Source organism: Papio anubis, chromosome 1, assembly GCF_008728515.1.
Source record: "Papio anubis isolate 15944 chromosome 1, Panubis1.0, whole genome shotgun sequence".
Taxonomy (NCBI): domain Eukaryota; kingdom Metazoa; phylum Chordata; class Mammalia; order Primates; family Cercopithecidae; genus Papio; species Papio anubis.
Genome location: NC_044976.1, coordinates 61765911 through 61779513, shown reverse-complemented (window position 1 = coordinate 61779513; position 13603 = coordinate 61765911). Strand labels below are relative to the sequence as shown.

General features: G+C 37.8%; 1 protein-coding gene across 1 annotated transcript in view; it reads right to left on the bottom strand.

Moving 5' to 3' along the window:
- ALG6 (ALG6 alpha-1,3-glucosyltransferase) overlaps positions 1-13603 on the bottom strand; it is a 66427-nt gene that overhangs the window by 36693 nt on the left and 16131 nt on the right. Inside the window, exon 3 of the mRNA XM_009209785.4 lies at positions 4040-4124. Coding sequence (XP_009208049.1) covers positions 4040-4124 — 85 coding nt within the window. The remainder of the gene's footprint in view (positions 1-4039; positions 4125-13603) is intronic.

Below are 13603 nucleotides of genomic sequence, written 5' to 3'. Positions count from 1 at the left end.
CCATTGTCCCTCCAGAAACATCCATGTGAACAATCTTGGGTTCCATGTCTGGCTGGGACTTGAAGCCAAGAAGTGGCGAGTCTAAGAATCTCTGGGTTAGTTGGAGCCCCTTTTGGCAGTTTGAATCTGGGAAACTGGGCCAGGCAAATAATGGAGACCAAAGGACCCACTTGTCTAGACAGAGATACCTGAAGACAGGCACCAATTGTGCCATTTCCAAATTCATGTTACTACATAGTATAAAGTTTTATTGTATCAGCCTCAGAGCTGTTGAAGCATTGAGTTAAGTAAAGCTATAAGGTCAGTGACTGCCACAAAGTGCTCAATAGTAGTTCCAATTGGCTGCTAGCCACAAAACAACTAAGATGGATACAGCAATGGGAAACCATCAAGTAATTCAAGAATCACATTTTGTCCAATACAACTTGATTTGGTTTTCAGCTTCTGAAAATAGACAAAACCTATTTTTTCATTTAGTTTAACCTTGAGATCCACTGGAGATGAGTAGAAGAGGCACTGACAGTAAGCTGTAAGCATGCAACGATATATACTAAAAATAAGGTGATTGGTTGGATTAGGAGGAAAAAAATCCAGGGTTTATAACAGTGCTCCCCTCTCTTATGGAAATTCACAAAGTAGAAGAAAGAGGCATAAAAGAAGATAGCTTAAAAGTGTTTCATGTAAAGCATCAAAATATATCAGTAGGAACAAAGCAATTAATTGATACTCCTGCTTTATATACTATTATATATATATAATTTGTTTTTTTTTTTGAGACAGAGTTTCACTCTTGTTGCCCAGGCTGGAGTGCAATGGTGCAATCTCAGCTCACTGCAATCTCCGCCTCCTGTGTTCAAGTAATTCTCCTGCCTCACCCTCCTGAGTAGCTGGGATTACAGGCATGTGCCACCATGCCCGGCTAATTTTGTAATTTTAGTAGAGATGGAGTTTCTCCATGTTGGTCAGGCTAGTCTCGAACTCCTGACCTCATGATCTGCCCGCCTTGGTCTCCCAAAGTGCTGGGATTATAGGCGTGAGCCACTGCACCTGGCCTTACTTTAAATATATTAATACCTGAAAAGTTGTCTAAATACGATTTCTACATTGAAATGCATTTTCTCACTGAACATCTCAGTATATATTTAGTAAGTAAAAAAAAAAAAACTGGCTGCCACACAAATTATAAAATTACATTCAGCAATGTTACCATTAACTTTAAGATGTAGTTTTCTCTAACAACCCACAGAGTCATAATTGGTATTTTTATTTAAAGAAAAAAATTTTTAACTTGAAACAGTTTCAAAGTTACAGAAAAGTTGCAAGAACAGTTCAGAGAACTTACATATATCAAAATGTATAAAGTTTTATAAGACAACAGACACCATTTAAAGAACAAGACAAGAACAAACAGAAAAAGACTTCTTTTTATACACTCATACACACACATGAGGAAAATGACTAAAGTGTACAATACTGTTGTGGTAGAGGGACTTTAATGTCACCATGGAGAACACCATCTCCTGGTGTTCAGACCCCTGCATGCGTACAATCCCCTCCCCTTGAGTGTAGGCAAGACCTGTGACTTGCATCTAACTAATACAATATGGTAAATGTGACAGGATATCACTCTTGTGCTTCTGTTTCACATATACGTAAGATTCTGTCTTGCTAGCAGATATACTAGACAGAATGCCTCTCACTGACTTTAAAGAAGCAAGCTGGCATGTTTTAGTGCATGGCCATGTTGGAGAAGCCACATAGCAACAAATGGCATGTGAGCTATAGGAGCCAAGAGTGGCTCCCAACAAGAAACTGAAGCCCTCACTCTTGCAAATGCAAGGAAACTAATTCTGCCAACAGGCTGAGGGAACTTGGACCACGGATCCTTCTCCAGTTGAGCCTCTGATAAGTCTGCAGCCCAGGTGACACCTGGATGATAGCCTTCTGAGACTCTGAGCAGAATACCTAGCTAAGCTGTGCCCAAACTCCTGATCTAAAGCAACTGCGATAATAAATGTGTGTTTAAGCAATTAGCATTTGGGAGTCATTCATTACACAGCATAGAAAATTAGTAGAACTATTTAAAAATCATACAAATCATTACAAAAATGATCATCCATTACAAACGCGGGGGAAAGAAATGAACAAGAAATTTTGAAAAGAAATGTAATTATCAATAAATATGTTAAAAGATGCTCAGGTCACAGTTACTCAAGGAAATGCCAATTTTAAAAGTCTGGTATTGTTAAATGTTGGTCAGGGTATGTAGAAAGAGATATTCTGGTGTTACTTTAGAGCTTCCACTTCTAGGAATCTGCCTAGAAAAAATGTGCATATAAGAAAGAGATTTTATTTAATCATTCCCCTACTAAGAGACATTTAAAGTGTTTCGGGTTCCTCTTCCATTGAAACACTCCAAACTCTGACTAGGGAATGGGGCAACCTATCAATAGAAAACTCAATATTAAGTTCTTGCATAAAACTCTCTGATAAAGGGCCTATATAAAAGCAGTAGCCAAAGCAGTCAACAATATGAACAGTTTATATAGCCAGTCTCTAAGAGAATAACCTACCAGCCATCTAGTAAGTCAATAAGTAATGTCATCACTGTTATCAGCATATGTTCAATAAAAATGACACAGGCATGAATTTCTGATGCTATAACCACAGCTAACATTTATTGAGAGTTCATTACATGCTAGGGACTGTCCTAAGTGCTCTACATGTATCATTTTATTCTGTCCTCACAATAACCCAGTGAAATATGTAGTCTATTATTTTCATTCTACAAGTGATAAAACTGTGGTTGAGAAAGTTAAATAATTTGCCAAAGGTCACACAGCTAATAAATAGCAGAGCTGGGATCTGAACTCAGACAGTCTGACTCTAGCACCTATACTCTTTACCACTAAGCTACTGTTATTTTATACTTCAGGTAGACTTGTATATAAAATTAAGGTTAATCACCACTGCTCAATTATGATAGAGAGCAATAGTAATTAACAAAAATTTCTATAAAGTTCTCTGAGTTCTGAGAAACAGAAGGTTTGCTATATACTGTATCATAAAACCAATGAAGGGTAGAGCTGACCTCCTCCTTCATAATACAAAGAGAAAGCTACGGAAATGAGACCATATGAAAACGAATGCCTAGGTCGCACATGGTGGCTCACGCCTGTAATCTCAACACTTTGGGAGGCCAAGGTGGGTGGATCACGAGGTTAGGAGTTCAAAACCAGCCTTGCCAAGATGGTGAAACCCCGTCTCTACTAAAAACTACAAAAATTAGCCAGGCGTGGTGGCAGGTGCCTGTAATCCCAGCTACTTGGGAGGCTGAGGCAGGAGAATCGCTTGAACCTGGGCGGCAGAGGTTGCAGTAAGCTGAGATCGCACCACTGCACTCCAGCCTGGGCAACAGAGTGACACTCCATCTCAAAAAAAAAAAAAAAAGAAAATGAACACCTAAATACTCATTCCTTCCACAAATTTTTATTGAGGGTCTACAATGTGCCATGCCCTATACTACAGGGTATTCAAAGGTGAACCAAAAGGACATATGTGAAATTTTCAGAGTTGAAAACAAGTCCTACTATTGTAGGCTTCTCCCTTTGGTCCCCTTTTCAGCTCTGCAAATTCAGCCATCAGCTACGGCCAAAGCTCTCTTCTATTTTTATCTATAGTTACAATCATAGTGATCTTTTGCGAGAGAAACAGTGGATGAGGGAACAGGGAAGAAATGTTTTTAGCCTATGATGGTGCTTTCATAGTTTATGTCCAGAGGACATATAGACATTCAGAGTTTTATCATCAACATTCTAGTTCAGCATCATAGCCCACCTAACTAAGTATACGAATTAACTTTCAGGACTATCAAATTTCAAGACAGGACTACAAAATGCAAGGCAATACATATGTGGCACCAGTATGCAAGAGATGAGGATGTTCAAGATGAAGAAAATAGCATGTTGTCCTTTTAAATATTTTCAAACAATCCATATTAACCATGATAAACAAGAAAACCAAGTTAAAATTATCATACCACTGTTTGACTGGTAAATTAAAAGTAATTTCTTGCCAGTGTCTCTGGGCTTCATAATCACCGAACATAGGCGGTTTTCCAGCACCTAAGATCAAAGGTAAAAAGAGCAAAACAACAATGTACTTTAGCATATCAGTGATTTTTATTTCCTTATGAAAATTGTCTAAAGTAGAGAGGCAGTGTAGGTTACAGAAAGAACACAGGAGTTACCGAAAAAGTCAGAGAGGTAAAGTCTGAATCCTAGCACTGCTGGCACACTCCTGGAGTGACACTGGGCAAATTACTTAATCTCCCTAAACTTCAGCACATTAAAAACAGGATCAATACAACTTCCCTACTGAGGACTACTGGAATAAATAAGATAATGGATATAAAATACCTAGCATAGTGCCTGGCACACAGAAAACATTCAATAAATAGAAGCTATTGTTAACATTACAATCATCCCTCAGTATCTGTGGGGGATTCATTCCAGGACCCCCCACTACCACAGATACCAAACTTCATGGATGCTCATCCCTTATATAATATGCCATAGTATTTGCATGTAACCTCTGCTCATTCTCTTGTATACTTTAAATCATCTTTACATTACTTATAATATCTAACAATGTAAAATGCTACATAAATAGTTGTTATACTGTATTGTTTAGGAGATAATGACAAGGGGAAAAAATCTACATGTTCAGTATAGGCAAAATCATCCTTTTGTATTTCCTGAATATTTTCAATCTATGGTTGGCTGAATCCACAGATACAGAACCCATGGATACAAAGGGCTGACTGTACTTAATAATAATTATATCAAAGTTTATTTTTACTTCATAAGGCTGTCAACTATACTGCCCAATATGTACCATAAAATAGTAACACGAGTATCTGCATTTTACAAAGGACTTTTTTTTTTTTTGACCCAGGCTGGAGTGCGGTGGCACAATCTCGGCTCACTGCAACCTTCACCTCTGGGGTTCAAGCGGTTCTCATGATTCAGCCTCCCAAGTAGCTGTGATTACAGGCGTGTGCCACCACAACTGCCTAATTTTTGTATTTTTAGTAGAGACTGGTTTCACCATATTGGCCAGGCTGGTCTCAAACTCCTGGCATCAAGTGATCTGCCTGCCTCGACCTCCCAAAGTGCTGAGATTACTGGTGTGAGCCACCATGCCCAGCCATTACAAAGGACTTTTACAATCTATAAATAAGGTCAAGCATAAGGTCAAAAACACTATATGTTACAAAGACATTAATTAGATCAGGCTTTGCTGTCAAGTTGTATAAAAACTGTTGCGTTGTGGTTTGACTATTTTAATTTCAAAATTGCAAATAAGGGATAATGGATTTATAATAACTAACACTTGATAGTGCTTCTTATATGCCAAATAAAACAAACCTATGAAATAGGTATTACCTGGCCAGGTGCGGTGGCTCACACCTGTAATCCCAGCACTTTGGGAGGCCGAGGTGGGCGGATCACGAGGTCAGGAGCTCAAGACCAGCCTGACCAAAATGGTGAAACCCTGTCTCTACTAAAAATACAAAAATTAGCGGGGCATGATGGCGCACTCCTGTAATCCCAGCTACTCAGGAGGCTGAGGCAGGAGAATCGCTTGAACCCAGGAGGCAGAGGTTGCAGCGAGCCGAGATCACACCACTGTACTCCAGCCTGGGCAACAGAGCGACATGCCGTCTCAAAAGAAAAGAAAGAAAGAAAAAAAAAGATATAAAGGTATCTCAATTTAGTAAAGAGTAAACACCCACTCACTATTTAACTAACAGTTGACTACAAAATTGTGAGAAGGCCCAAAGAGATACAGTATAATCACAGCTTTTTTAACTGGCATGTAAGGTAAAAATCACATAGAGTCAGATGTACTAATTAACCCATTAGGAAGGTGTGCCATATTGAAGAATGACATATTATTGCTCACTGAAATCCAATCCAGACTTTCTCCAGTTTTAGAACATTACATGAAGTAAAGCGTTTGTATTTAATTGTCGAAGTACACCAATATTCTTTAAACGTATAATCTCTAAGAAGATATTCCCACTATGAGACAATCATGGGAAGTGCAGATTAACTTTTCTATAGCATATATACATTGAGTGATTTGCACAAGAAATTAACCATAGTATACACACATGTGTGTGTGTCTCTGTCTCTCTATATCTCTGAAAGAAACATGTCTTATTAAGTTTTATAGACTCAGAATGTAATAGCACCTAGTAGATTCTCAACGCCACCCTCATAGGTTAATGTTAATACAGCAAGGACGTTTAAGTTCAAAAGACTTGAGTTTGTGAGTCCCTGATTTTTCATTACTGATCTGCAACATTAATTTGTAATGGCAGACCAATTAATTTTGCCGAGGCTGCTTTAACACAGTGCCATATATGAGTTCTTCCCCAAAAACATCTTTAAGTTACTATTTGGCATTCTGAAATTCAAAGTTTCTGTTCATGCTTCTTATTCCATATTTTATACATTTTTCTATCAACTCATATCCAACCTTCAAACATCATCTGAAATCCTGAATCTTCCATGAAACCTTCCTTCATAAATTAAAAACATATTGATCACTAATTATGGATTTCTCATAATACTTACACTTTCAGTTACCATATGTTTTATCATATGACTATACTATTTCTTAATTGCTACCAAGATAAGAATTTTATATCCTATAGGCAGAGAAACTGATTTTCCAGTGTCCAAAGGAAATATTGCTAGGCATATAGTACATCAAAAGGTTGCTTAATTAAACTGGAGAGGAAGAAAAACCTACAACAATAAAATTTTTTTAAGAAAAGAATTCCCCAAAGAATTAATTGCATTTTTGCACGTGTATTCTTTGGCTGGGGGGTGGGGTGGGGGCAGGGAGGGATGTAAGTTTCTATTTTAAAGAATACAACCATTGAATATGCCTTCTTTGGGGTGGAAAGGAGTTGACTTTTCTTTTTATTTGTTTTGTTTTTGTTTTCAATCCACTGGGATAATAAAAGTCTGATAGAATCTTAAGTAATTTCCTATACCTGAAGAAATCCAACTATCTAGATTTTCTGAAATTGCTCTAGACTTTTGGTCAATGTGGAAGAATTTATTACCATTCTCTAACAAATAGAAGAATGGATAATGACTCTCTTTAGGGTTGGGAAACAAGTTCCTATCCAGAGTCTGACCTACTTCAATAAATTCAGCTGACACTGGCTATGAAATTAGTACTTAAGTTTTTAAAACTGCTAAAGTGCCCTTAAAGCAACCCAGAAGGACAACCCAACTGTACCTATGGGAGCTTCACTTGGGAAGGGCAAAAAGGATTCCTTCCACAGTGATTAATTCTACAAATCCATTTACATAAGATTCAGAATTACATAAAGAAAACACACTAATGTATATTTACTCAGCTTCAATCCTGTCTCCTTCTCAGAAAAATGGGCTTAAGCACTACTTAAACATTCATTTTATTAATTGCTGAACTATTCATAATTATGTTTGAATTTTAAAAACAAGTAGTTTTGGCCTGACGCAGTGGCTCATGCCTGTAATGCCAGAACTTTGGGAGGCCGACACGGGTGGATCATGAGGTCAGGAGATCGAGGCCATCCTGGCTAACACGGTGAAACCCCGTCTCTACTAAAAATACAAAAAATTAGCCAGGCGTCGTGGCGGGTGCTTGTAGTCCCAGCTACTCGGGAGACTGAGGCAGGAGAATGGAGGCGGAGCTCTCAGTGAGCCGAGATCGTACCACCGCACTCCAGCCGGGGCGAGAGAGCGAGACTCCATCTCAAAAAATAAGTAAATAAATAAAATAAAAACAGGTAGTTTTGTTGTTAACAATACCTACTAACTGCCTTTAAATTAAAATTTTAAGCATTTTAGAGACGAGAATTTGGCTAAAATTTTCCATAATAAAATCTTCCTTTTGGCAGGGTGTGGTGGCTCATGTCTATAATCACAGTACTTTGGGAGGCCAAGGCGGGCAGATCACCTGAGGTCAGAAGTTCAAGACCAGCCTGACCAACATGGTGAAACCCCATCTCTACTAAAACTACAAAAAGTAGCGGGGTGTGGTAGCACGTGCCTGTAATCCCAGCTACTTGGGAGGCTGAGGCAGAAGAATCAACTGAACCTGGGAGGCAGAGGTTGCAGTGAGCTGAGATCACGCCACTGCAACTCCAGCCTGGGTGACAGAGCAAGACTCTGTCTCAAAAAAAAAAAAAGAAAAAAAAAATCATCTTTTTATATATTCCATAGCAATGGATAAGTAGAAAGAAACAAGCAGTTAAACAGAACACAGGCATACTTTAGTAATGACTGATGTGCTACAAAAACCGATTCTCTACAAAAACTGATGTGCTACAAAAACTGACTTTCTCCTCAAACAGTCAATGCAGCTTTGGGGAAAAAACGTTATTAAAATAAAATAACTCCCCGGCTCAAGTGTTGCCATTTGCCTTAAAGACACTGGCAACACTTTGGATCAAGTATAGAGGAACTGTGAATCTCTACAAGAAACAGTAAACAATCAATACTAAAATCAAAATTTTTCTACTCCCCATAGATTGTTTAAAAGCAACAAGCAGTATTTATTCAATATTTTTAGTTCTCTGAAAATTAATGTATATAAGCATCTCTAAAAACGTAAGGGATAGAAATTTCAGAAAAAATCAAATTACAATAATTACATAAGCCATTTTCCTAAATAATACATACAGTTCCAAAGGAGGAATAATGCACTGATACTAAGCAAGCTAACCTGAGTTTCCATACTTGAGTGTGATGGAGTTTTCTGAACATGCAACTCCAAAATACAGCACCTTGGCATGTCGAATATTTTAAGCTAAAGGAATTTGAGGAAGGGCAGGTGCAGGAAGAACTGACCATCCCCTGAAGCAGATCATAAAATCCTCATGTGAGAGGTCCCCTCCCTATACCCAGAGAAAAGAAGCATCCTTATCTCCAAAGGTGAAAGGATACCCAGAGGAATACTCAACTCCCTATGAATACTTGGAAAGCCTTCCCAAGAAGGATGGATACAAACAAGCCCAGACTGAAGACTACAATAAACACCTAACTTTTCAATATCCAGATGAATATCCACAAGCATTAAGACCATCCAGAAAAACATGACCTCACCAAAGGAACTTAGTAAGGCACCAGCAACCAATCTCAGAGTGATAGAGGTATGTGACCTTTCAGACACAGCATTCAAAATGACTGTTTCGAAGAAACTCAAAAAATTCAAGATATAACAGAGAAGGAATTTAGAATCCTATCCTTAACAGAGATGGAAATCATTTTTTAAAATCAAGCAGAAATTCTGGTGCTGAAAAATTCAACTGACATACTGTAGAATGCATCAGAGTCTCTCAACGGCAGAATTGATCAAGCAAAAGAAAGAAGTAGTAAGCTCGAAGGCAGCCTGTTTGAAAATACACAGTCAGTGGAAACAAAAGTGAAAAAAGAACGACAAGCGAAGCATGCCTAGCAGATCTATAAGACAGCCTCAAATGGACAAATCCCAGAGCTTTTGGCCTTAGCGAGGGAATAGCGAGAGAGAGATCAGGGTAGAAAGTTTATTCCAAGGGATAATAACTGAGAACATTCCAAACCTAGAGAAAGATATCAATAGTCAAGTACAAGAAGGTTATAGAACACCAAGCAGATTTAATGCAAATAAGACTACCTCAAGACTTTTTAGCAGTCAAACTCCCAAAGGTCAAGGATAAAGAAAAAATCCTAAAGGCAGCAAGAAAAAAGAAACAACATACAATAGGAGTTCCAATACATCTGGCAGCAGACTTCTCAGTAGAAGCCACACAAGCCAGGAGAGAATGGCACAACATATTTAAAGTGCTGAAGGAAAAAAAAAAAAACTTTTATCCTAGAATAGTATATCCAGCAAAAACACCCAGCAAACATGAAGGAGATATAAAGATTTTCCCAGACAAAAAAAGCTGAGGGATTTCATCAACACTAGGCCTATCCTACAAGAAACGCTAAAGGGAGTTCTTCAACCAGAAAGAAAAGAGCATTAATGAGCAATAAGAAATCATTTAAAGGTACAAAACTCACTGGTAATAATAAGTACACTGTCATTAAGGTTTGTAAACTACCCATATCTTGAGTAGAAAGACTAAAAGTTTAACCTATCAAAAATAATAACCATAACTTTTCAAGACATAGACAGAATAAAATATAAATAGAAACAACAAAAAGTTACAAAGCAGGGGAATAAAGTTAAAGTGTAGAGTTTTGGTTAATTTTCTCTTTGCTTATTTGTTAGTTTTTACAGTCAGTATTAAGTAATCATTAGCTTAAAATAATGAGTTATAAGATGTTATTTGCCAGCCTGGGGAACATGGCCAAACCCCCATCTCTACAAAAATATAAAAAATTAGCTGGGCATGGTAGCACGTGCCTATAGTCTCAGCTACTTGGGAGGCTGAAGTGAAAGATAACCTGAGTCTGGCAGGTGGAGGTTCCAGTAAGCCAAGATCACCTCACTTAGGCCAGGCGCGGTGGCTCATGCCTGTAATCCCAGCACTTTGGGAGGCCAAGGCGGGCAGATCACTTCAGGTCAGGAGTTCGAGACCAGCCTGGCCAACATGGTAAAAACTCGTCTCTACTAAAAATACAAAAAAATTAGCCAGGCACGGTGGCATACACCTGTAATCACAGCTACTCTGGAGGCTGAGGCAGGAGAATCGCTTGAACAGTCTGTTGCCTACAAGAAATATAATTCATTTGTAAAGACACACACAGACTGAAAATAAAAGGATGGAAAAAGATATTCCATGCAAATGGAAACCAAAAAAAGCAGGAGTAGCTATACCTGTATTAGACAAAACAGATTTCAAGACAAAAGCTATAAAAAGAGACAAGTCAGGCACAGTGGCTCACACCTCTAATCCCAGTACTTTGGGAGGCCAAGGTGGGCGGATCACCTGAGGTCAAGAGTTTAAGACCAGCCTGGCTAACGTGGCAAAACCTTTTCTTTACTAAAAATACAAAAATTAGCTGGGCGTGGTGGTGCGAGCTATAGTCCCAGCTACTTGGGAGGCTGAGGCAGGAGAATCACTTGAACTCAGGAGGCAGGAGGTCGCAGTGAGCTGAGATCACACCACTGTACTCCATCCTGGGCAACAGAGCAAGACTCCGTCTCCAAAAAAAAACAAAGAGAAAGACAAAGAAGGCCATTATATAATGACAAAGGGATCAATTCAGCAAGAGATATAACAATGGTAAATACATATGCATCCAGCACTGGAGCATCTAGATACATAAAACAAATATTATTAGAGCTAAAGAGAAAGTCTCCAATAGGATAATAGCTGGAGATGTCAACTTCAGCACTGGACAAATCATCCAGACAGAAAATCAATAAAGAAATATCAGACTTAATCTGCAGTGTGAACTAAATGGACCTATCAGATATTTATACAACATTTCATGCAATGGCTAGAGAATATACACGTTCTTCTCCTTGGCACACAGACAGACCATATGATAGACCACAAACAAGTCTGAAAAAATTCAAAACATTGATATCATATCAGGTATCCTTTCTAACCACAATGGAATAATACTAGAAATCAATAACAAGAGGAATTTTGGAAACAGTACAAACACATGGAAATTAATCAATATGATCCTGAATGACCAGTGTGCCAATGAAGAAATTAAAAAGAAAAAAATTTCTTGAAACAAATGAAAATGGAAACACAACATACCAAAACCTATGGGATACGTGAAAGCAGTACTAAGAGGAAAGTTTATAGCAATAAGTGCCTATGTCAAAAAAGAGAAAAACTTCAAATAACCTAATGATACATCTTAAAGAACTAGAAAAGCTAGAGCAAAATAAACACAAAATTAGTAGAAGAAATACTAAAGATCAGAGCAGAAATAAATGGAAATTGAAAGATAAATGAAACAAAAAGTTGGTTTTTGAAAAGATAAACAAAATTGAGACACTTTTAGCCAGACTAGGAAAAAAAAGAAAGAAGACTCAAATAAATAAAATCAGAGATTAAAGAGGAGACATTACAACCGATACTGCAGAAATTCAAATGATCACCAGAGACTACTATGAGCAATTATATGCCAATAAACTGGAAAGACTAGAAGAAACTGAAAAATTCCTGGACACATACAACCTACCAAGACTGAACCATGAAGAAATCTAAAACCTGAACAGATCAATAACAAGCAATGACATCAAAGCAGTAATTAAAAGTCTCCCAGCAAAGAAAAGCCTAGAACCTGACGGCTTCACTGTTGAATTTCACCAAACATTTAAAGAAAAAGCCTAATATCAGTCCTACTCAAACTATTCTAAAAAATAGAGGAGGGAATACTTCCAAACTCATTCTACGAGCCCAGTATTCCCTAATAACAAAACCAGAAAAAGACATATTAAAAAAAGAAAAAAAAAAAAACTACAAGTCAATATCCCTGATGGACATTGATGCAAAAATCCACAACAAAATACTAGCAAACTGTATTCAACAATACATTAAAAAGATCATTCATCACTACCCCACAGACAAATCCCACAGATGCAAGAATGGTTCAACATATGCAAATCAATCAATGTGGTACATCAAATCAACATAATGAAGGACAAAAACCATATGACCATTTTGATTGATGCTGAAAAAGTATGTGATACAATTCCACATCCCTTCCTGACACAAACCCTCAAAAAACTGAGTTTAGAAAAAACATACCTCAACACAATAAAAGCCATAAATGACAGACCCACAGCTAGTATCATACTGAATGGGGAAAAACTGAAAGCCTTTCCTCTAAGATCTGGAACAAGACAAGAATGCCCACTTTCACAACTGTTATTCAACATAGTGCTGTTAGTCTTAGCTAGCGCAATCAGACAAGAGAAAGAAATAAAGGTCATCCAAACTGGAAAGGAAGAAGTCTAATCATCCTTGTTTGCAGATGATATAATCTTATATTTGGAAAAACCTAAAAACACCATCAAAAAACTATTAGAACTGTAAAACAAACTCTGTAAAGTTGCAGCATAAAAAAATCAACATACAAAAATCAGTAGTATTTCTATACGCCAATGGTGAACAATTTGAAAAAGATATTTTTAAAATCCCATTTACAATAGCCACAAATAAAATTAAATACCTAGGAATTAACCAAAGAATAAAAGATCAGGCCAAATACAGTGGCTCAAGGCCGGGCGTGGTGGCTCACGCCTGTAATCCCAGCATTTTGGGAGGCCGAGATGGGCAGATCACAAGGTCAGGAGTTCAAGACCAGCCTGGCAAACATGGTGAAATCCTGCTTCTACTAAAAAAATAATAATAATAATACAAAAATCTGTTGGGTGTGGTGGCATGCGCCTGTAATCCCAGCTACTCAGGAGACTGAGGCAGGAGAATCACTTTAACCTGGGAGGTGGAGGTTGCTGTGAGCCAAGATCATGCCACTGTACTCCAGCCTGGGTGACAGAGCAAGACTCCATCTCAGGAAAAAAAAAAAAAAAAAGAAGAAGTAAAAGATCTTAATAAAAAACTATAGAACGCTGATGAAAG